The sequence below is a fragment of the Amphibalanus amphitrite genome, unplaced genomic scaffold, assembly GCF_019059575.1.
Source record: "Amphibalanus amphitrite isolate SeventyFive unplaced genomic scaffold, NRLGWU_Aamphi_draft 000949F_arrow, whole genome shotgun sequence".
In the NCBI taxonomy this organism is placed as follows: Eukaryota; Metazoa; Arthropoda; class Thecostraca; order Balanomorpha; family Balanidae; genus Amphibalanus; species Amphibalanus amphitrite.
The window spans coordinates 104,353-129,087 of NW_024882443.1; the positions used below are offsets into that span (position 1 = coordinate 104,353).

Consider the following 24,735-nt stretch of genomic DNA (forward strand, 5'->3'; position numbering starts at 1 on the left):
TTGGGTCAGGGTCATGAAATTTTCAGGGTAGGTGTAAAATTGATCAATGCGAGGGTATTGAAAGTTTCGTCGCGATCGGCCGCATTTTACGCGAGTTATTCGCGAAAAACCTTAGGGGGTTGCATCAACCCCCCTGTGCCGGCGAGGGCTAAGGCTTGTCCCATATCTGACCTACGATCAACGGCTTTGCCTCCAGGACATAAACAAAGCTTAAGCATTTTCCGGAAAGCTGTTCTGAAAATAACTTTTGACTCGTAACTGGCACGACATTAATTTTACCGGCATCGTGTTCCTCTTGTCGAGACGCGTCCAATGAACTATAATTTGACCTTAAAGGGACCCTCCCACCTTAACATTAGATTTGAGTTGAGATAGCCAAAATGGGGTCCCTGGCTCACAATTACCGGTTTCGGCACTCACAACATCGAGAAATGCCTTAAATCGGAAATATTGAATTTCAAAATTGCAGCATTTTGATTCAGAGGGGCTAATGTTAGGAATACCCCTCTGAATGTGTGACGTCATCGCAGATATCTACCGATTTTTAAATGTTTGACTAAAACGTTTTGTAGCACGCGGTGGTATAGGCTGCTTTGCGCGCAACAAATGCCGCACTTTCAAATAAAGTCGCTAGGAACAGCGGAGATCCCAAAAAGTAAACAAAAGTAAAAGTATAATATCTTGAAAACCGGTGAATATTTTTCGATGAAATTTGGTAGATATTCATTTTTGCTCTTTCTGAACCGAGCGACATCACTTTCATGCCAATTCATTAACTTTTTTGAAGGTGGGAGGGTCCCTTTAACCCGCGCCCTGGTGGGGTCTGTTTATAACGCGACCTGGTGGGGGCATTTTTTGCCCCCTCGTATCTCCGAAACTACTAAACGGATCCGCAAAATTCAAACGGCATTCAAAAGCCCTGTCAAATTTGTTGAAATAAACCAAATTACATTGACCTCGGGGTCACCGATGACGTCACAGGTCAGGTCAAAGATAAAATGTTTTGCCGGTCACGGGTCTTCTAGAGTATGCGCTATAACATCGAGTAAAACGCATTTTATCGAAAATCAGCGATAAGGCGTCAGTTGCTTAGTACATATGTTGCTATTAGAGGTTACTGATAATACCAGGTCAGGTCACAGGTCAGGTCACCAAGGGTCAGCACATTAACCCAATTTCACTAGGGCTGTGTGATGCATGTTTTATGGCCAATTTTTCATTTCAAACTCAATTGTGTTGGTTATAAGAACATCAGGAACGGTGTAGATCACTTCCTGGTGGAGGTCAGGTCAATGTCATGTCAAAAAAGGTCAAATTTTAAAGTTGATATTTTTGCATGAAATGGGTATCGAATCGATGCAGCTCGTCACGGCGAGTCTAATGGTGGTCTTTGTTTTGCGCTACGTGGTCTAGCATTGCTAAAAATTTAATTTTAAAATTTTACGTCATCAATTTGAACAGTTTTTCGCTATAGCTTGGCCAAAAAAAAGAGTTATCGATCTAAAAGTTAGTAGGTATGTGAATAGAAGTCGGTAGGGGCTATCACATATATTCCAGGTTTTTTTCGAAAATCGAAAAACTTTTTGGATTTGTCGGCAAATATATTGAAAAAAAAAATATTTTTTTTTTATTTTTAGGGGTCAAAATTCGAAAACTTCAAAATTTCGAGATAGCAGTTTTGTAGCCCTAATAATACTACACCTTGTATGTCCTGAAAGTTTTTCTGTATCTTCAAAGCTATAGGCCTGACAGCTCTTCCCGCGAAACCTTTTTTGGGCCGAAAACGGCAGAACATGATGTCACTCTGACGTCATTTGTGGACAACCTATCATAGCCTTCGGAAAAAATTGATCACAATGTGCAAAATTGATGCCCGAGAGGGTACTGAAATTTTGGTGATTATTGGCGCAGCGGTTCTGGAGATATATCGAAAAGTCTGGAGGGGGCAAAAAATAGCCCCCCCCCCACCAGGGCCCGGGTTAAAAGGTCATTTTAAACGCTTGACTATAGGTCAATGCAATAATTCATGACTCATGACCTGAACGAAAAGGTCATAACGTATACCAATCGATCCGTATCGTCGAAGTAAACACCTACAAAATACTTTCGTTGGCTATAGGGGAAGCGGGGGGAACACCGCCACTGTGGGAAACACCGCCACCCCATCTGGCGGCGAAAGTATGAACTATAAAGTGTAAAAATCCGTTATTTCCTGTTAACCGCACGAAGGTAAGCGTCTTCTGATTTGTGTTCCGGTGTTTCAGTGTAATCGAAGCTCATTGTGGGCATTTAAAGAAAAATGCACATTCTCTTATAAAAATTCGATGAGTTGGGAGCACTTTTGAATGTCTTTAAGTAGAGACTCATTTTGATTTACTTGATTACATCGAAAAAATAACTGATCGGCTTTGTCCAGTAAGATAGGTTTGCTTGAACCGTGTAGTACATTCTTGCCGCTGGCGATTTTTGCTTGTGATCACTTATTGGGGAACACCGCCACCCCGTGGCGGTTTTACCCCAATTGAATGGTTGCGGTGTTTCCTGTTCGTAGCGTGATAAGTGATGAAATTCCAAAGACACGCTTTATTTATGTTCGTAGATGCTCCTAAGTCGGGAATAAGCAGCTTATTTGACTTTTTACTTTATATTTTTCATGCATCCCGACCAAGCACTTGCCAGCTGTATAAAACTGGCAAACAGCTGATGAACCTATACCTATTTAGGTGTCCATTACCGATTATTTGCGAAAATTACCACTTACCGACAGGAAACTCATCGCACGCGATCGCTGAACAATTAAAAGCTTTCGTAGGGATGGGTCGGGTTAACATCAACACCGGTGGCGGGGTTACCCACACAATTTGTAGGCGGCAAATATGCAAGGTATTTTTAAAAGTCGTGATACATGAAAACCTTTTAGGAGCATGCAAAATAAGTACCTAAAACACGTGAGCAAATGTTTAAATATTGTAACCAAGACAATAACTACCAAGAGACTTCACACATATTCTCTCATTTTGGCGAAAAGCTTAGGGGGCGGTGTTACCCCCGCTTCCCCTATACTCTGATATTTTCATCGCTCCCGGCTCCAGTATGTCTCTAACGAAAGTTATGGTATAAAAAAACCGCTGGAAACATCTTATATCCTAAGGTGACCTGAGGGGCAAAAGGAAGGACCGTGAATGGCAATTTTCTGATTCAGTACATCATGCTGACCTGTTATCCGATGTTTTGGAGTGTTTTAACCTGTTCATGGCTTGACCTATTCATGGCTCAAACGACTGTAACCTAGCTCAAAACCAATCCAGTATACCTTATACTTGATGTGGGCTTCGAATAGACACACAGTCTACATCAGCCCATCATATTAACCCGCGCCCCGCTGGGGTCTGCCGACCAACGCGTCCTGCTGGGGGGGGGGGCAATTTGCCCCCCCCCCCCTAAGATCTCGAGAACCACGCAACATAGCGACAAGCGGTAAACGGTGTTGGATAGCCCCATCAGGGAACTACCTTGTGACCCAATTTTGTTGACCTAGGTCAAACCGATGACGTCACAGGTCAGGTCAAATGTCGAATTTTCACCGTTTACAGGCATTACAAGAAATGCGTTGTAAAATCGAGTAAAATGAATTTCGTTGAAAATCGATGGAGAAATGTTCGTCAAACACATTTTTGTTATTTGAGGTCACTGATCACAGAGGTCAGGTCACTGAGGGTCACAATATGAAAATATCATGTGATGCATGTTTTATGGTCCATTTTATATGCCAAATACGATTATGTGGTTCAGACAGCCTTTGAGGTAAGTTCAGATTATGTTCCAGGGAAGGTCAGGTCAAGGTCAGGTCAAGGTCAGGTCAAATTAGGTCAAATTTCAAAGTTGATATTTTTGCATAAAATGGGTATCGATTCGATGCAGCTCGTCACGGAGAGTTCAATGGTGGTTTTTTGCGCTACGTTGTCTAGAATTGCTAAAAAATTGAGTTTAAAAATATGACGTCGTCAATTTTCAACAGTTTTTTCGCTATAACACTTGGCCAAAAAAGGAAGCATTAATCTAAAATTTGGTATGTATATAGAAGAGCGCAGGGACTATCACATATATTCCGTTTTTTTCGAAATTCGGAAAAATTTTAGGATTTTTTTTTCAGTTGTTCTAAAAAATCAATTTATTGAATTTTTTTGGATCAAAATCCAAAAATTTTGAAAATGCGAGATAGCAGTTTTGTAGCACTGTTCTTTTGTCTACATGACCATATAAAGAACTTTAAAATTGCTTGCTAGCTGTAGCTTTTGTGAGCGTTTCAAAATTTCATGTTTTTTGCTCATTTTTGCTCGAACATGATCTCAGTTTGACCTCAATAACTCCTGACCTAAGGTGACCTAAGACTTGAAATTTAGTGTGAAGGTGTCAAATTGATGCCCGGAAAGGAACTGAAAATTTGTCGGCGCTGCGCGCCGCCGTTTTCTTGCTATTTAGGAAAAACCACAGGGGGGCCACATTGCCCCCCCCCCCCCCAGCGGGGCGAGGGTTAAACCTAAACCTAAATCTAAACCGTCCCCCCTCCCTTGTGGTTCTTCGCAGATATCTCAAAAACGGCAGCACGGTGCACCGCCGTTTTTGGCACCCCTGTTTAAGCATCTTTTCCGCACATGTTGTTAAAATTTCAGACCCAGGGCTCTCGAGATCAGGTCACCAGGTCACGTCAAGTGACCTCACCTCAGATAAAGTCTGAATCCTCGTCATGCCTACACCAACTTAATTCACTACAGGATTTTTGTAACCCAGCTCAAGTTGCATCGACGAGTTTCATGTGATTGAATAATTTCTCTTTAAGCCCATAACCTTAAACACTAGCTAGGGAATTCCTGAGATATTGACGATGCCAGTTAAGCTTGCAAGATGTCAGGCAAGCGTGCAATGACCCTTCAACATTGCACAGCTAATTCTAAACAAATAGAATCACTTATCTCAAAATTGAGGCTAGGAATTTTCGGAATATCAAAACACAAATGGGTACTGAGTAGTATTCTCCCACAATACGCAATGCCATCTTCTCTGGATTCGACGGGCGACAAAACCACAGTAACAGTGAAACCAGGGACGCAAGCGTCTTCGTTCAGAAACTTATCAATTGTATCAGATTCAAAATATATTTCAAAAATTACCCATTGCTTCAACGGACATCACGGACATATGTAGAACATCCTCACAACACGACACATAAATATTACAAACATTCACCAATAAGAAGCAAGTGATATAATTACAATAATCACTCATGCTGATACACTTCATAGCCTCACTATCGTCACTTCTCACTTGCCGTAAGCAGGGCTCGGAGCTCCGTACGACTCCTCAGGCTTGGGAGCGGGGCCGTATGAAGTGGACGGCTCGTAGGCAGGAGCAGGCTTGTAAGACGGCTTGTAGACGGGAGCAGGCTTGTAAGAGGGAGCGGGCTTGTAAGGAGCAGGCTCATAAGAGGGCGCGGGCTTGTAAGGAGCAGGCTCATAGGAAGGAACAGGCTTGTAGGTAGGAGCAGGTTTGTACGTGGGGGCAGGCTTGTAAGATGTAGCAGGCTTGTACGGAGCGGGCTCATACGAGGGGGCAGGCTTGTAGGCAGGAGCGGGTTTGTAGACGGGAGCAGGCTTGTAGGTGGGAGCGGGCCGGTAAGAAGGAGCGGGCTTGGGCTGGTAAGACGGGGCCGGCTTGTAAGAGGGAGCTGGCTGATACGACGGTGCGGGACGGTAGGAGGGCGCCGGAGAGTAGCTACCGCTGTGCTCGGGGTACTGGGCCTCGCCCTCGTAGGTGACCTCGGCGTTATATCCGCCGTAGCCCTCGTTGTCGGCCGTGTACGTGACGTGCTGGACTCGGCCGTCGGGCAGGTTCACCGAGTAGGAGCCCTGCACCACCTTGGTGTCGCTGTTCTCGTTCTGCGAGAACACGGTGCCCGTGTAGTGGTCGTTGACGGCGTACTCGAACTGGTACGGCTGCGCGTAATACTGAGGCTCCTGGTACGACGCGGCGTAGGAGGGCCTCTGGGCGTAGGACGGTGCCGGCTTGTAGGCGGGCTCAGGCCTATAGGCGGGCTTGGGGCTGTAAGCCGGCTTAGGTCTGTAGGCGGGCTCCGGAGGGCTGTAGGCAGGCGGTGGCGGAGCTCCGTAGGACTGGCCGCGGACGCTGGCAGCCACCGACAGCACGGCGGCAACAACAAACACCTGGAACACATGAACCGGATTAGTATAAAGACTTCACAGTGCTTATCTTTGTGTTGCGTGAACAGAAAGTTATGCATTGCTTAACGCCAGTGAACTATACTGGCAAGGTAGTTACATCTCCGTTCAAACCCGTGGTTGGTCACCTGCTGGCCGCTAAGTCTCGGCTGTCCACTGTTCCACCATCTTACCTTCATCTTGTCCGAGCGTGTGCTCCTCAGGTCTGTGTTCTTGCGTCGCCGGGACTGCGGAGCGACTGATGCTCTGTGCCGGCGCGGTGCGCCTTTTGTACGGCGTGTGGGCCGGGCGGGGTCAGGCAGCCAGCCTGCGGCCACGGCGTGAATGGGACCGCTCCCTTCTCTCAGCTCGGCGCGCTATCACAGCCATTTAGTGTCTTGAAAAAGATATGACATTAGCTCAACATATTACATTAAACAGTTTTCGTACATCGTAACCTTTTACTGAATCTTATATCATATCTTCATTCAATCAATGAGCGAAATAAAATAATTTTTCATTATTTTATCATGCCGTCGAGTCCTCTCTTTTCATGACTTAAGCAAGCACAAAATGGAAGTAATTCATGTAAACATTTCGTTTTCAATAGTCAGATGATCAAAATAAGTATCAGCCATGTTTGTAGCACCCGATTGGCTGCAGCAATTTGGTAATAGAAGGTTAATGGAGCTTTGATTGCAGGGCGGAAGCGTTAAGGCTCTATTCGCGTGTTATCCACAGGGGCCAGGGGCTAGCATTTAGCAGGAATATATTGTTGTAATTATGTGTAAGATAGGAAGTGTAGTATGCTGCAGTAGATCCTGATTAAAAAAAAACTTAATAATATCTGTCAATGTGCGATTCTTTTATAATCCCGCGCCGTACAGATGGTCTGAATTTTCAATGGAGTGCTGCGTTGGGAGCGTTTTCAAGCTCCCGTCTAATCCAGCTTCTGGGCCACGGACGACACACGCTAAGTGGTATTCGAAAAAGCGTCAAACATAATGACGAAAGTATAGATATAATTTCAGGTCTGGTCAAATGTAAGGTCACCAGAGGCAATCAAAGGTCAAATTTTGCCTATTTTGAAAATTGTCGATAAATTCGCAGATACCTCGGAAACGAATAGATCTATAACGCCGCGGTAAGAGCATTCCATAGCTCTTTTAAGGTTCCTTCTAAGGATTGTCCCATATCTGACCTACGATCAACGGCTTTGCCTCCAGGACATAAACAAAACTTAATTTTTTTTCCGGAAAGCTGTTCTGAAAATAACTTTTGACTCGCAACTGGCACGACATTTATCACGACATCGTGTTCCTCTTGTCGAGACGCGTCCAATGAACTATAATTTGACCTTAACCCGCGCCCTGCCTGGTGGGGTCTGTTTAACCCTATTCCTGGCGGGCTCCGCCGGGACAAGAAACTGGCGGGGGGGGCCGATTCGGCCCCCCCCCTGAGATCTCGAGAACGAAGCAAGATAGCGACAAGCGGTAAACGGCATCGGATACGCACGGCCAAGATCTACAATTTTTACTAAGGTCATTTTCAGGTCAGGTCAAAGATGACGTCACAGGGGTCGAAAAAGTCAAAATGGCGGCACTAGATATGGAGAGAGTTTTTCTCGAATAACTTTCGAATTAGTCAAGATAGGAACAAACTAAGGGCATCATCGTGATCCTCTCGTCAATCCGCATCGAATGATATATATGTTGACCTCGAAAGGTCAAGGTCAAAGGTTGACCTCAGGTCACGTGACCTCGAGGTCATCATGTATATCATTCGATGCGTCTTGACGAGCTGAACACAATGAGACCATCCACGCGTCTGTATCTTGTTCCTGTACGGAGTTATTGGCCAAAAACCTTTGGTGACCTTTGATGACGTCACATGACCTCACAGCTGCTCAACAGCAAAACAGACCTCAAGGTAGTGAAGGTTGATCGTATATGAAGTCATGTATGGTATATGGGGCCATTCCGACCCGTTTTAGTGGTAAAAACAGGGAGTTGATTTTTCCCCCATTGACTTATAATGGGGAGGTCGCGAAATTGACCTGACCTTAGGTCACCGATATCAAAATTCCGAGATATACAAATTGCACATACTGGTACCCTAACTAAACCCTGAAGAGAAGAAATTGATCGGTCAAAAACTCTAGCTCTGGCGTGATTGCAAACTTTTCTGAGGTAGCGTCACCAAACCGCCTCTGGTGACCTGACCTGAGGTCAGATCAACTCAAAATTTTCAGACATGTTGCGTAGAAGCCTTTTAGGAAAAGTCAGAAAATTTGAGCTTCCTAGCTCAACGCGTTTGGGAGATATAACCAAAAAACCTCAGGGGGGGCTCCTGAGGCCCCCCCCCGCCAGGAATAGGGTTAAAACGCGACCTGGTGGAGGGGGGGGGCTATTTTTTGTCCCCCTCGTATCTCCGAAACTGATTGACGGATCCGCAAAATTCAAATGGCGTTCGAAAGTCCTGTCACATTTGTCGAGCAAACTCCAATTTTATTGACCTCAGGGTCACCGATGACGTCACAGGTCAGGTCAAAGATTAAGTGTTTTGCCGGTCACGGGTCCTCTAGGGAATGCGCTATAACATCGAGTAAAACGCATTTCATCGAAAATCAGCGATAGGGAGTCAGTTGCTTAGTACATATATTGCTATTAGAGGTCACTGATAATACCAAGTCAGGTCACAGGTCAGGTCACCAAGGGTCAGCACATGAACCCACGCTCCGCTGGGCTATTCAGCCATACGCGCCCTGCTGGGGGGAGGGGGCAGATTCTGCCCCCCCCCCCCCTGCCTAACTTCCGAACCGATGGTCGTAGAAAGACGGGGAAAACGGCAATCGAAAACTCTCAACAAGGCGGATCTTAAGAGCCCAAATTTTTTTGCTTAAGTAGGTCAGAGGTCAGGTCAAGGTCAGGTCAAGGGTACAAAATGCAAGCTTCTACAGTATCGACCTTGCACCGTAGTTGCTGAAGAATGGACTGAGACTGATTGCCCAAAACGTGTTCTTAGACTACCAAGACAATATTCGTTGCACACAATGTCATTCAAAGGTCAAGGTCAAGGTCAGGTCAGGTCAGGTCAGGTCAGGTCACCAAAAACAAAATATAGAAAAGAGCATGTGCGACACATGTTTTATGGTTCATTTTACTCATAGAATTCAATAGGCACACTCAATAAGTGATATGGACCACCTCTGGATGATTTTCAGGTCGGGGTCAGGTCAAGGTCAGGTCAAGTGAGGTCAAATTTTGAAGTTGGTTGTTTAGGCCTAAAAAGGTGTCTATCTGATGCAGTTTTTCACGGCAAATCGAATGGTGCTATTTTTGTTTCCGTACGAGGTCTAGAACTTCCAAAAAAAATCATTTTGCAAAATTTTTGTGTGTGATGACGTCATAAAATTTTGAATAACTCCCACATTTTTGAACCGATTCATCTAAAAATTAGTATGTAGGTGCACATAGACCACTTTTCTGACATATATTCCGGTTTTTTCGATACACTCAAAATTTTGGATTCTATAGTTATTTTCCCAAAAATTCAGTTTTTTGAAGAAAAAAATTCGGGCCAAAATCCAAAATGTTCAAAAAGGCGAGATTGCCATTTGATAGACAAAGTAGAATCACGTATAAACGTTTTTGTTACGTCTTGATTCCTTTAAAAATGAAGATATTAGCGGCGTTTGAAATTTTGCCGTTTTTGAGGCGAAAATGGCGAACATGACGTCACTAAAACGTCAATTTCTCAAATAATTTCCGACGGATTTCGCTCAAATTTTCAGGGAACGTGTCAAATTGATGTATGATAAGGTACTGAAAGTTTGACGTCGCTGGCGTAACACGTTTAGAAGTTATTGGCGAAAAACGGGAGGGGGCAGATTCTGCCACCCGCCCCCCACCACCCACCCCCCAGCGGGGCGCGGGTTAACCCAATTTCACTAGGGCTGTGTGATGCATGTCTATGGCCAATTTTTCATTTCAAACTCAATGGTGTTGATTATAAGAACATCAGGAACGGTTTAGATCACTTCCTGGTGGAGGTCAGGTCAATGTCAGATAAAAAAGGTCAAATTTTTAAGTTGATATTTTTGCATGAAATGGGTATTGAGTCGATGCAGCTCGTCACGGCGAGTCTAATGGTGGTCTTTGATTTGCGCTACGTGGTCTAGAATTGCTAAAAATTTAGTTTGAAAATTTGACATCATCAATTTTAAACAATTTTTTGCTATAGCTTAGTCAAAAAAAGAGTTATCGATCTAAAATGTGGTATGTGAATAGAATTCGTTAGGGGGTATCACATATATTCCGTTTTTTTTCGAAAATAAAAATCTTTTTGGATTTCTCGGCAATTTTTTTTTAAATATTTGTTTGATTTTTGGGGTCAAAATTCGAAAACTTCAAAATTTCCAGATGGCAGTTTTGTAGCCCTAATAATTCTACACCTTGTATGACCTGAACGTTTTTCTGTATCTTTAAAGCTATAGGCCTGACAGCTCTTCCTGCGAAACCTTTTTTTTTGGGCTGAAAACGGCAGAACATGACGTCACTATGACGTCATTTGCGGACAACCTGTCATAGCCTTTGGAAAAAAAATGGTCACAATGTGTAAAAGTGATGCCCGGGAGGGTACTGAAAGTTTGGTGATGATTGGCGCAGCGGTTCTGGAGATATATCGAAAAGTCAAATCTCCTCAGTTGTTCTGGTGTTAACGTAAGGGTTCTGTTGTCGCTGGGTTTGAGGGCGGGGGCACTCCTGGTCACCTCTTCATGGGTGGCGGTGTATTTCTTTAATTTAAAAAAAGTCTGGAGGGGCAAAAAACAGCCCCACCCCCCAACCAGGGCCCGGGTCCATCGCCCGAGTGGGGGGGGGGGGCATATGTTACCACCCTGTCGCGTTTTTCGCGTGTGAATAAAAAACCGCGGCGCGTAGCGCCGCGCCGCTTAGAGTAGCTTTTTGCACATCAGTTTTCGACAATGTGTGAAAATGTTGACCCCAAGTCATATCAGATCAGGTCACCAGGTCACGTTAACTGAACAAGCCTAAAAAAGTTTGCAATCATGTCCAGCCTGCAGTGTTTGTCAGAGAGGTTTAAACTTGGTGGATTGCATGATAGTATGGGTGCCTACAATTTGTATATCTCGGATTTTTTATGTGCGTGACCTAAGGTCAGGTCAGTGGCGTGACCTTTCCATTATAATCAATGGAGAAAAACGAAAATGCCTCTAGATCCGTGTGTACGCATAGGAACAGTCCAAATATTTCAGAATCACAATGATTTGGACCACCCGTGACGACCAAGGTGTCTTTTTTGCTGATGGCCTCTAGAAAGGTCATCAGAGGTCATTTGAGGCTACGAACAGCTTTTTGCCAATAACTCTCGATTGGAAAGAGATATAACGCTGGGGTTGGCCTCATTGTGTTTGTCTTGCCGAGACACATCGACTGATATGCAGCATGACCTTTTTCGGTCAGGCCATGACCTTGACCTGAGGTCAAATTTTGAAGTTGACCTTTCAAGGTCAACTTATACTTCATTTGACGCGTCTCGGCGAGAGGAACACGATTCTGGCAATGGAAACGTCCTAGCTTTTTTTTTTAGTCAAAAGTTATTCTCGAAAAACACTTTTCGTAAAAACAGCTATTTTTGGAGTTTTTTTCTGAAAAATATGACAATTTGCAAATTTTGACCTTTGATGACCTCTGGTGACCCCAATATTGCTCTAAGATGAAAAATGACCGAAATACTTTCAAACGTACGCACCGAGAGCTATCGACTGCTTTTTACCGCGTCTTTCTAGCCCTCTTGAGTTACAGGTGGGTGGTAACATATGCCCCCCCCCCCCACTAGGGCGAAGTTGGCTGAGACCGCCACTGGGGCGCGGGTTAAGTTCTATCGACGAGTTTCATATGATTGAATAATTTCTCTTTAAAGGAAATAGTTCACTTTTAACATGGGGTTTGGAACTGGAATAGCAGTTTTGTTGCTTGCGCTGAGACTAGCACAAATCAGAAGCTTTAACGGCCCAACGATCACCCTAGACGAAGATATTCCATTTTTCGTTCCGAAAAGAGTGCCTTGCAGAGGAATGCGTGCCTTGCTGAGGAATGCAGTCACGTCATCGTCAGCCAATCAGAATGCTGCTTACAGCCCATGGGTTTGTCCTACGCAATATGATTGGTCAACGCGTAATAAGCTTCCGCGTCAAACATTATTTCATATAGAATATAGTTCTTCTTATACTAAAATATAGAAAATAATCCTTTTTACAAAAACGTTTTGTTTTATTTTCTGATCATTTTGAGCATAAAAAAACATAAATCCATAGCAAAATACTAATTTCAGGAAAGTGAACTATTTCCTTTAAGCCCATAGGCTTAGCACTAGCTAGGGAATTCCTGAGATATTGACGATGCCAGTTAACCCGCGCCCTGCTGGGGGGGGGGGGGTGTTTGAACACCCCCCTTGTGGTTTTTCGCGAATATCTCAAAAACGGCGGCACGGAGCGCCGCCGTTTCTGGTACACCTTATTATACATCAATTCTACACATGTTGTGAAAATTTCAGACCAAGGTCATTCAAGGTCAGGTCACCAGGTCACTTGAAGTGACCTCACCTCATAAAAAGTTTCAATGTCTGTCATAGCTACACCGAGTGACCGATCGCTTTGAAACTTTCAGCGATTGCTAAGAGCAATAGTATGTACAAAACGTATATCTCAGAATTTTGATATCGATGACCTAAGGTCAGGTCAATTTTGCGACCTCCCCATTATAAGTCAATGGGAGAAAATTGAAATGCGCCTCTTTTGGACAAAAGACATTATAAACACTCCCAAACACCGAATTACAAGTGGGTTAGACACACTGAACATGAAAATGGTGTCCGTGACCCTTGTTTATGCCCTGAGGTCATCTTAGGTCACGAATGGTATCTAACAGTTTTTCGCAAATAACTTTTGATAGAGGCATGCTAGAGCGATGAAAACGCCTTAGATGTGTTCAGCTCGACGATACGGATCGACTGATATGCAACATGACCCTTTCCGGTCAGGTCATGACCTTGACCTGAGGTCAAATTTTCAAGTTGACCTTTCAAGGTCAAGTTATAGTTCATTCGATGCGTCTTGACGAGAGGAACACAATGCCGGTAAAAGTAACCTCGTACAAGGCTTGGGTCAAAAGTTATTGCAGAAAAACTGTTTCCGAAAAAAATCGGCTATTTTTGCAGTTTTTGCCCCCTGCAGGCAAAACCGTTGACGTTAGGTCAAATCTGAGAGAATTACTCAGAAAGGGCTTTAATAGGGCTATCGAATGCGCTTTTCCGCGGCGCTGTAGCTCTATTGGTTCTCGAGTTATGCGTTGGCTTCTTGGAAATTTTCGACATTCGACCTGGAAATCGGCGAAATTTTGCCTTCAATGACCTCTGGTGACCTGACCTTTGACCTGACCAAAAAATTGACCGAAGTGATTTCGTCATTATTTTTTACGCTCTTTCGAACGCCGCCTTCCGCGTATCGCTACGTGGCCCAGGAGCCGAGTTACAAGGGGGGGGTGTTCAAACACCCCCCCCCCCCCCCAGCAGGGCGTGGAAATCCAGGACCCCCAGCCGGGCGCGGGTTAAGCTTGCAAGATGTCAGGCAAGCGTGCAATGGCCTTTCAATGCGATCCGAAAAAATCACTGTTTTAACCTTCCAGGCGGTGGGGGGGCATTTTTTTGCCCCCCCCCCCCTTTAGTTTTTTCGATATATCTCGAGAACCGCTGCGCCGATCGTCACCAAACTTTCAGTACCCTCCCGGGAGCAGCTAGCGCACATGGTGACCAAAAATTTTTCCAAAGGCTATGATAGGTTGGCCGCTAATGACGTCAGAGTGACGTCATTTTTGCCATTTTCGTCCCAAAAAAAGGTTTCGCGGGAAGAGCTGTCAGGCCTACAGCTTTAGAGATACAGAAAAATGTTTCAGACATAAAAGGTGTGGAATTAAAAGAGCTACAAAACTGCTATATCGGTGTTTCGAAATTTTTGGATTTTGACCCCCAAAAATAAAAAATAGATTTTTTTGAATATAATAGCCAAAAAATCCAAAAAGTTTTTTGAATTTCAAAAAAACCGGAATATATGTGATAGCCCCTACCGCCTTCTATCTACATACCAAATTTGAGATCGATACCTCTTTTGTTGGCCCAGTTATAGCGAAACAACTGTTCAAAATTGATGACGTCAAATTTTCAAACTCAATTGTTAGCAGTTCTAGACCTCGTAGCGCAAAACAAAGACCACCATTAGACTCCCCGTGACGAGCTGCATCGAATCAATACCCATTTTATGCAAAAATATCAACTTTGAAATTTGACCTTTTTTGACCTCTGACCTTGACCTGACCTCCACTAGAAAGTGACCTAAACCGTACCTGATGGTCTTATAACCAACACCATTGAGTTGGAAATGAAAAACTGGCCATAAAACATGCATCGCATAACCTTAGTAAAGTTGGGCTCATGTGGTGACCCTTGGTGACCTTTTGTGACCTGACCTGTGACCTGACCTGGTATGACCAGTGACGTCTAATAGCAACATATGTACTAGAAAACTGACGCCTTATCGCTGATTTTCGATAAAATGCGTTTTACTCGGTGTTATAGCGCTTTCCCTAGAAGCCCCGTAAACGGTGAAACATTTTATCTTTGACCTGACCTGTGACGTCATCGGTGACCCTGAGGTCAATGAAATTTGGTTTCCCTCGACAAATTTGACAGGGCTATCGAACACCGTTTGAATTTTCCGGATCCGTCCAGTAGTTTCGGAGATACGGGGGGGGGCAAAAAAGTGCCCCCCCCCCCACCGCGCGGAAGGTGGCTGGTAGGCCCACCGCCTGCCGGGTAAAAATCGAGGCTAGGAGTTTCGGAATATCAGAACAGAAATGGGTACTGAGTTGTTTTTTCCCAGAATACGCAATGTCACTTCTCTGTGTTCGGCGGGCAACAAAACCACAGTTGCAGTGAAACTGCAGGGGCGCGAGCTTCTTTGTTCAGAAACTTATCGATTGTATCAGATTCACAATATATTTCAAAAATTACCCATTTGTTCAACGGACATCACGGACATATATAGAACATCCTCACAACACGACACATAAATATTATAAACATTCACCAATAAGAAGCAAGTGATATCATTCCAATAATCACTCATGCTGATACACTTCATAGCCTCACTATCGTCAATTCTCACTTGCCGTAAGCAGGACTCGGAGCTCCGTACGACTCCTCAGGCTTGGGAGCGGGGCCGTATGAAGTGGACGGCTCGTAGGCAGGAGCAGGCTTGTAAGACGGCTTGTAGACGGGAGCGGGCTTGTAAGAAGGAGCGGGCCTGTAAGGAGCAGGCTCATAAGAGGGCGCGGGCTTGTAAGGAGCAGGCTCATACGAAGGAGCAGGCTTGTAGGCAGGAGCAGGTTTGTACGTGGGGGCAGGCTTGTAAGATGTAGCAGGCTTGTACGGAGCAGGCTCATACGAGGGGGCAGGCTTGTAGGCAGGAGCGGGTTTGTAGGCAGGAGCAGGTTTGTAGACGGGAGCAGGCTCGTAGGTGGGGGCGGGCCGGTAAGAAGGAGCGGGCTTGGGCTGGTAAGACGGGGCCGGCTTGTAAGAGGGAGCCGGCTGATACGACGGTGCGGGACGATAGGAGGGCGCCGGAGAGTAGCTACCGCTGTGCTCGGGGTACTGGGCCTCGCCCTCGTAGGTGACCTCGGCGTTGTATCCGCCGTAGCCCTCGTTGTCGGCCGTGTACGTGACGTGCTGGACTCGGCCGTCGGGCAGGTTCACCGAGTAGGAGCCCTGCACCACCTTGGTGTCGCTGTTCTCGTTCTGCGAGAACACGGTGCCCGTGTAGTGGTCGTTGACGGCGTACTCGAACTGGTACGGCTGCGCGTAATACTGAGGCTCCTGGTACGACGCGGCGTAGGAGGGCCTCTGGGCGTAGGACGGTGCCGGCTTGTAGGCGGGCTCAGGCCTATAGGCGGGCTTGGGGCTGTAAGCCGGCTTAGGTCTGTAGGCGGGCTCCGGAGGGCTGTAGGCAGGCGGTGGCGGAGCTCCGTAGGACTGGCCGCGGACGCTGGCAGCCACCGACAGCACGGCGGCAACAACAAACACCTGGAACACATGAACCGGATTAGTATAAAGACTTCACAGCGTTTATCTTTGTGTTGCGTGAACAAAAAGTTATGCATTGCCTGAATTTTAACGACAATGAACCATACGCGCAAGGCAGTTACATCTTCGTTCGAGCCCGTCGTTGGTCACCGCTGGCCGCTGAGTCTCGACTGTCTACTGTTCCACCATCCTACCTTCATCTTGTCCGTGTGTGTGCTCCTCAGGTCTGTGTTCTTGCGTCGCCGGGTCTGCGGAGCGACTGATGCTCTGTGCCGGCGCGGTGCGCCTTTTGTACGGCGTGTGGGCCGGGCGGGGTCAGCCAGCCAGCCTGCGGCAACGGCGTGAATGGGGCCGCTCCCTACTCTCAGCTCGGCGCGCTATCACAGCTATTTAGTGTCTTGAAAAAGATATGACATCTGCTCAACATATTACATAAAACAGTTTTCGTACATCGTAAGCTTTGACTGAATCTCATCTCATATCTTCATTCAATTAATAAGCGAAATAAAATAATTTTTCATTATTTTATCATGGCGTCAAGTCCTCTCTTTTCATGACTTAACCCTCGCCCGCACATGCCATTTTCCCATCCTAGAACGCACATGGGGGGGGGTTGCCACCCCCCCCCCCGCGCCATTTCGTTCCTGTTGGAGATAGAGCTTAGCGGTAGAGACCAAAAAGATTCTTTGGGAAGAGACGAATCCAATGATACCCAGTTTTACCTTCTCAGGTCAGTCATTGACCTTCCAGGTCAGGTCAAACTAAAAAATGTTGCTGTTTTGGGTCACCGTTGGATATCAAGTGCGCTGCTTATCAAATACCGATGACGATGCTGTTTTCTGGTGCCAAGCCAGCTAGAACCTCTTTGTCACACTACCCGACCAGAATTTTGCTGCTGAGGTCATTTCAGGTCAAGTTAGGTCAAGGTCAATTATATGTGTTTGTATGTCTGTGTGTGTCTGTGTGTATACTGATGTGTGCACCGATTGTTTTTGGGTCCATATTACATGAAATCATGATCTGAGAAGCTTTTACCAACAATGCAGTCAAAAAACTTCACAAAAAGTAAATTCAGCTTGCCTAAAACGCAATTATCTTAGATGACCTAGGTTGACCTTGACCTTGACCTTGACATCTGTACATCGTCGAACAACATGTTCCATGATAGGTGGGAGGTAAGACTGGCAAAAAAGGCCGAAATCAGGGTGTCAAAAGCTCACAAGGCCCATAGCAAACGCAAGATGCTGAAAATTGGCCATTTGGGTCATGACATGACCTGAAAAACAATGTCATATCTCCGAAACCATAAATCACAGAAACTTGAAATTTTCAGCGAACATCAAGAAAGGATAGACGAGCAGCTATACGAAAAATCAGCCTTCTAGCTTGAAAAATGTTGAGTGAAGAGCAGAAAGACTACCTGGGGGGGGGGGGGGGTGGCAACCCCCCCCCCCCCCATGTGCGGGCGAGGGTTAAGCAAGCGCAAAATAGAAGCCATTCATGCAAACATTTCGTTTGCAATAGTCAAATGATCAAAATAAGCTGCCATTCATGTCTATAGCAACCGATTGGCTCAGGCTGCAGCAATTTGGTAATAGAAGGTTAAGCTTAATGGAGCATTAATTGCAGGGCGGAAGTGTTAAGGTTCAATTCGTGTGTTATGCACAGGGGCCAGGGGCTAGCACTTAGCAGAATATTCTTTTGTAATTATGTGTAAGATAGCAAGTGTTGTATGCTGCAGCCGATCCTGGCATTAAAACTTTAACCCGCGCACCGACGGGGGGGGCGGATATCCGCCCCCCCCCCCCTGAGGTTTTTCGCGAATAGCGGGAAAACCGCGGCGCGTAGCGCCGCGAAATTTGGTATGACTATTCCCTTATCAATTTTACACATGGTGTGCAAGTTTGAACCTCCTACCTTTCAAGGTCAGGTCACCAGGTCACTTTGAATGACCCAACCTCAAGTCACTTTTTTGCAACTTTGTCACCGTGCCAGAGCTACAATAGATGTCGGAGGCCTTTGAAAGTCGCAGGATGTTATAAGGTCATTAGTAGCTACAATTTGTATATCTCGGAATTTTGATATCGGTGACCTAAGGTCAGGTCAATTTCGCGACCTCCCCATTATAAGTCAATGGGGGAAAAATCAACTCCCTGTTTTTACCACTAAAACGGGTCGGAATGGCCCCATATACCATACATGACTTCATATACGATCAACCTTCACTACCTTGAGGTCTGTTTTGCTGTTGGGCAGCTGTGAGGTCATGTGACGTCATCAAAGGTCACCAAAGGTTTTTGGCCAATAACTCCGTACAGGAACAAGATACAGACGCGTGGATGGTCTCATTGTGTTCAGCTCGTCAAGACGCATCGAATGATATACATGATGACCTCGAGGTCACGTGACCTGAGGTCAACCTTTGACCTTGACCTTTCGAGGTCAACATATATATCATTCGATGCGGATTGACGAGAGGATCACGATGATGCCCTTAGTTTGTTCCTATCTTGACTAATTCGAAAGTTATTCGAGAAAAACTCTCTCGATATTCAGCGCCGCCATTTTGACTTTTTCGACCCCTGTGACGTCATCTTTGACCTGACCTGAAAATGACCTTAGTAAAAATTGTAGATCTTGACCATGCGTATCCGATGCCGTTTACCGCTTGTCGCTATCTTGCTTCGTTCTCGAGATCTCAGGGGGGGGCGGTCATCCGCCCCCCCCCCCCCGTCGGTACTAAGTTGGCGCAGACCCCCGTCGGTGCGCGGGTTAATAATATTTGTCTATGTGCGATTCTTTCATTATCCCGTGCCGTGCAGATGGTCTGAATTTGGAGTGCTGCGTTGGGAGCGTTTTCACGCCCCCGTCTAATTCAGCTTCTAGGCCACGGACGACACACGCTAAGCGGCATTCGAAAAAGCGTCAAAAATAATGACGAAAGTATAGATATAATTTCAGGTCAGGTCAAATGTAAGGTCACCAGAGGCAATCAAAGGTCAAATTTTGCCTATTTTGAAAATTGTCGATAAATTCGCAGATACCTCGGAAACGAATAGATCTATAACGCCGCGGTAAGAGCATTCCATAGCTCTTTTAATGTTCCTTCTAAGGCTTGTCCCATATCTGACCTACGATCAACGGCTTTGCCTCCAGGACATAAACAAAACTTAAGTTTTTTCCGGAAAGCTGTTCTGAAAATAACTTTTGACTCGCAACTGGCACGACATTTATCACGACATCGTGTTCCTCTTGTCGAGACGCGTCCAATGAACTATAATTTGACCTTAACCCGCGCCCTGGTGGGGTCTGTTTAAAACGCGACCTGGTGGGGGGGGGGGGCTATTATGTGTCCCCCTCGTATCTCCGAAACTGATAGACGGATCCGCAAAATTCAAATGGCGTTCGAAAGTCCTGTCACATTTGTCGAGCGAACTCCAATTTAATTGACCTCGGGGTCACCGATGACGTCATAGGTCAGGTCAAAGATGAAATGTTTTGCCGGTCACGGGTCCTCTAGGGAATGCGCTATAACATCGAGTAAACCGCATTCTATCGAAAATCAGCGATAGGGAGTCGGTTGCTTAGTAGTTTAGTACATATATTGCTATTAGAGGTCACTGATAATACCAGGTCAGGTCACAGGTCAGGTCACCAAGGGTCAGCACATTAACCCTATTAGTGGCAGGCTCCTGGCTACCCCTATTAGTGACAGGGGGGCTGTTTACGACCCCCCCCCTTGATATCTCGAGATCTAACGGGCCGATTTTCAAAATTCAAACGGCATTCGATTTCGCTCAACGTGATCTACATTTCTGAAAATAAAAATTAAAAAATGTCAATAGGGGGGTAGAGGGGGGTAGAAACGGGGACATTGCAGATACATTTTAGACTGTTTATCACGGCCAGGTTTCTGAACCAATCTTAACGCAGCTTTTGCCGATCGATAGAGAATGAACCAGGAATTCACATGGATCCTAAAAATATGCATTTTCAAAAATCATAGGCGGATACAGATGTAATTACTAATTATTCCCCAATATTCAGCACCTGGACGCGCCTATGATTTTAGGGGAAAACATCGCTTGTAAGTGTTCACAAATACATGGTATGGTGCATTTGATCGCTTTCTGGCAATGTAACTACTACGAAACCGCTCATCAAATGGTACTGTACATTTCAGTATGAAACCCCCCTTTTTGGACGCCTGGATCCGCCTATTATAGCAAAAACGTGTCAAAAGAGGATGCACAATAACTCTGTATATGTTATCACATGATAGGTACCTTTCATTCACTGTTCGTAAAACTGGTGCATACAGTTATAATACATCAGCATCGTGATCTTCGCCCAAATGACTCGCTTCACGAATAAGACCCCCCAATTCCCAGTGCTCTGGAGCCGCCCCTGGTAAAGTTGTGAACTTGAAATTTTGAGGGAATGTGCCCAATTTAGTTTTAGGAAAAGTCAGAAAATTTCAGCATCGTAGCTTCAGCGGTTTCGGAGATATTCCCGAAAAAACCTGAGGGGTGGGTGAAAACAACCCCCCTGCCACTAATAGGGTTAACCCAATTTCACTAGGGCTGTGTGATGCATGTTTATGGCCAATTTTTCATTTCAAACTCAATGGTGTTGGTTATAAGAACATCAGGAACGGTTTAAATCACTTCCTGGTGGAGGTCAGGTCAATGTCAGTCGTCAGCTCAAAAAAGGTCAAATTTGTAAGTTGATATTTTTGCTTAAAATGGGTATCGAATCGATGCAGCTCATCACGGCGAGTCTAATGGTGGTCTTTGGTTTGCGCTACGTGGTCTAGAATTGCTAAAAATTGAGCTTGAAAATTTGACGTCATCAATTTTAAACAATTTTTTGCTATAACTTGGTCAAAAAAAGTTATCGATCTAAAATGTGGTATATGTGAATAGAAGGGTCAAAATTCGAAAACTTCAAAATTTCCAGGTAGCAGTTTTGTAGCCCTAATATAGGTCATCCGAGGTCATTTGAGGCTACAAACAGCTTTTTGCCAATAACTCTCGATTGGAAAGAGATATACCTAACGCTGGGGTTGGCTCATTGTGTTTGTCTTGCCGAGACACATCGACTGATATGCAACATGACCTTTTTCGGTCAGGCCATGACCTTGACCTGAAGTCAAATTTTGAAGTTGACCTTTCAAGGTCAAATTATAGTTCATTCGACGCGTCACGGCGAGAGGAACACGATTCTGGCAATGGAAACGTCCTAGCTTTTTTTAATCAAAAGTTATTGTCGAAAAACACCTTTCGTAAAAACAGCTATTTTTGGAGTTTTTGCCCTCTGGAGGTTACACCGTTGACCTGAGGTCAATTTTGATGATGACGTTATCGAAAGAAGAGCTCAAAAGCTATCGATTGCTCTTCCATGCGTTTTTCTAACTATCATAGTTCCTGAGATAAAAGCATGTTTTCTAAAAAATATAATGACATTTGGCAAATTTTGACCTTTTGATGACCTCCAGTGACCCCAATATTGCTCTAAGATGAAACATGACCGACATACTTTCAAACGTATACGCACCGAGAGCTATCGACTGCTTTTACCGCGTCTTTCTAGCCCTCTTAGTTTTTGAGTTACAGGTGGGTGGTAACATATGCCCCCCCCCCCCCCACTATGGCGAAGTTGGCTGAGACCGCCACTGGGGCGCAGGTTAAGTTCTATCGACGAGTTTCATATGATTGAATAATTTCTCTTTGAGCCCATAGGCTTAGCACTAGCTAGGGAATTCCTGAGATATTGACGATGCCAGTTGAGCTTGCAAGATATCAGGCAAGCGTGCAATGACCCTTCAACATTGCGCAGCAATGTAGGTCATCAAGAGGTCATACCACATTGCGCAGCAAATCCGAAAAAATCACTTTTTTTAAATCGAGGCTAGGAGTTTCGGAATATCAAAACAGAAATGGGTACTGAGTAGTATTTTCCCAGAATACGCAATGTCACTTCTCTGGGTTCGGCGGGCGACAAAACCACAGTAACAGTGAAACTGCAGGGGCGCAAGCGTCTTTGTTCAGAAACTTATCGATTATCGATTGTATCGAAACCTATCAGATTCACAATATATTTCAAAAATGAAGCTTATTGCTTCAACGGACATCACGGACATGTATAGAACATCCTCACAACACGACACATAAATATTACAAACATTCACCAATAAGAAGCAAGTGATATCATTCCAATAATCACTCATGCTGATACACTTTATAGCCTCACTATATCGTCACTTCTCACTTGCCGTAAGCAGGACTCGGAGCTCCGTACGACTCCTCAGGCTTGGGAGCGGGGCCGTATGAAGTGGAAGGCTCGTAGGCGGGAGCAGGCTTGTAAGACGGCTTGTAGACGGGAGCAGGCTTGTAAGAAGGAGCGGGCTTGTAAGGAGCAGGCTCATAGGAGGGCGCTGGCTTGTAAGGAGCAGGCTCATACGAAGGCGCAGGCTTGTAGGCAGGAGCGGGTTTGTACGTGGGGGCAGGCTTGTAAGATGTAGCAGGCTTGTACGGAGCAGGCTCATACGAGGGGGCAGGCTTGTAGGCAGGAGCGGGTTTGTAGGCAGGAGCAGGTTTGTAGACGGGAGCAGGCTTGTAGGTGGGAGCGGGCCGGTAAGAAGGAGCGGGCTTGGGCTGGTAAGACGGGGCCGGCTTGTAAGAGGGAGCTGGCTGATACGACGGTGCAGGACGGTAGGAGGGCGCCGGAGAGTAGCTACCGCTGTGCTCGGGATACTGGGCCTCGCCCTCGTAGGTGACCTCGGCGTTGTATCCGCCGTAGCCCTCGTTGTCGGCCGTGTACGTGACGTGCTGGACTCGGCCGTCGGGCAGGTTCACCGAGTAGGAGCCCTGCACCACCTTGGTGTCGCTGTTCTCGTTCTGCGAGAACACGGTGCCCGTGTAGTGGTCGTTGACGGCGTACTCGAACTGGTACGGCTGCGCGTAATACTGAGGCTCCTGGTACGACGCGGCGTAGGAGGGCCTCTGGGCGTAGGACGGTGCCGGCTTGTAGGCGGGCTCAGGCCTATAGGCGGGCTTGGGGCTGTAAGCCGGCTTAGGTCTGTAGGCGGGCTCCGGAGGGCTGTAGGCAGGCGGTGGCGGAGCTCCGTAGGACTGGCCGCGGACGCTGGCAGCCACCGACAGCACGGCGGCAACAACAAACACCTGGAACACATGAACCGGATTAGTATAAAGACTTCACAGCGTTTATCTTTGTGTTGCGTGAACAAAAAGTTATGCATCGCCTGAAGCTTAACGCCAGTGAACCATACGCGCAAGGCAGTTACTTCTCCGTTCAAACCCGTCGTTGGTCACCTGCTGGCCGCTGAGTCTCAGCATTCCACTATTCCAGCATCTTACCTTCATCTTGTTCGTGTGTGTGCTCCTCGGGTCTGTGTTCTTGCGTCGCCGAGTCTGCGGCGCGACTGATGCTCTGTGCCGGCGCGGTGCGCCTTTTGTACGGCGTGTGGGCCGGGCGGGGTCAGCCAGCCAGCCTGCGGCCACGGCGTGAATGGGGCCGCTCCCTACTCTCAGCTCGGGGTACTCTGGTCTCACGCCAATGGGGCACTGGCGCTGGAAGAGGTCGCTCGGGGCGGCCTCTCCCGCTCCTGCGAACTATGGCACCATTGACAGCGATAACAGGGCCTGAGCCCTGAAGTCTGACCGTGACGTACTTGATGACTGGGTGCCGGTGTTAATGTGGAGCACATTTGTCTGGCTGGCACAAGCTTGTATCTCCTAGCCAGCTCAATGCTCGACACTGCTCATTTCAATGAGAAGCCGAGTAGGTTGAAGGCTATGAATCAGTGACACGGAAATTGTAACACAAAGACGAGAAATTGTTATCGTGAGATCATGCCATTCCAGTCATACCAATCATTTAAGTCATACCATAGTGACCATACTAGGGCGTCGGCGATTCGACGGGGCACCATCAGATACATACATACATTCGACGCATCTGGAAATTAGGCAACGGCCCACTAATTGGTATCTTATCCCGCGCCCCGTTGAGGTCTGGCAGGTTCCACGTCCTGTTGGGGGAGGGGGGGGGGGTACCCAAAGGGCCCCCTACGTAGTACGTATCTCCGGAACCCAAAGGGCCCAGCCAGCCTCGAATCGGAAAAATTCAAGTCGAATCGGAAAAATTCAAACGGCATTCGAAAGAGCTTATCGAGATGTACAAGATGGAATATCGATGACCTTGATATTTGACCTGTGACGTCACAGGGAGGTAAAACATGGTCAAATCAGTCCAATTTACAATGACAAGAAGTCGGTCATAAAAATAAAATATAAGTTTCCAAAATAAGTCTGGATATGATGTATATGATAGATCTGGCATG

The 24,735-nt window shown here is 46.1% G+C and overlaps 3 protein-coding genes across 3 annotated transcripts; all 3 read right to left on the minus strand.

Moving 5' to 3' along the window:
- Positions 1–5,135: 5,135 nt before the first annotated feature.
- LOC122368469 (adhesive plaque matrix protein-like) lies at positions 5,136–6,697 on the minus strand. Its single transcript, XM_043342411.1, has 2 exons — positions 6,410–6,697; positions 5,136–6,221 (listed from the first exon to the last, which is right to left on the minus strand). The coding sequence occupies exons 1-2, from the start codon at positions 6,413–6,415 to the stop codon at positions 5,322–5,324; spliced, it is 906 nt and encodes a 301-aa protein (XP_043198346.1). The 5' UTR covers positions 6,416–6,697; the 3' UTR covers positions 5,136–5,321.
- An 8,576-nt stretch (positions 6,698–15,273) lies between these two features.
- On the minus strand, positions 15,274–16,852 carry LOC122368470 (adhesive plaque matrix protein-like). The gene is made up of 2 exons (XM_043342413.1): positions 16,565–16,852; positions 15,274–16,370 (listed from the first exon to the last, which is right to left on the minus strand). The coding sequence occupies exons 1-2, from the start codon at positions 16,568–16,570 to the stop codon at positions 15,453–15,455; spliced, it is 924 nt and encodes a 307-aa protein (XP_043198348.1). The 5' UTR covers positions 16,571–16,852; the 3' UTR covers positions 15,274–15,452.
- Positions 16,853–22,451: 5,599 nt separating this feature from the next.
- On the minus strand, positions 22,452–23,980 carry LOC122368471 (adhesive plaque matrix protein-like). Its single transcript, XM_043342414.1, has 2 exons — positions 23,750–23,980; positions 22,452–23,554 (listed from the first exon to the last, which is right to left on the minus strand). Exons 1-2 carry the CDS (start codon positions 23,753–23,755, stop codon positions 22,637–22,639), a joined length of 924 nt encoding a protein of 307 aa, XP_043198349.1. The 5' UTR covers positions 23,756–23,980; the 3' UTR covers positions 22,452–22,636.
- Between the last annotated feature and the right edge of the window lie 755 nt (positions 23,981–24,735).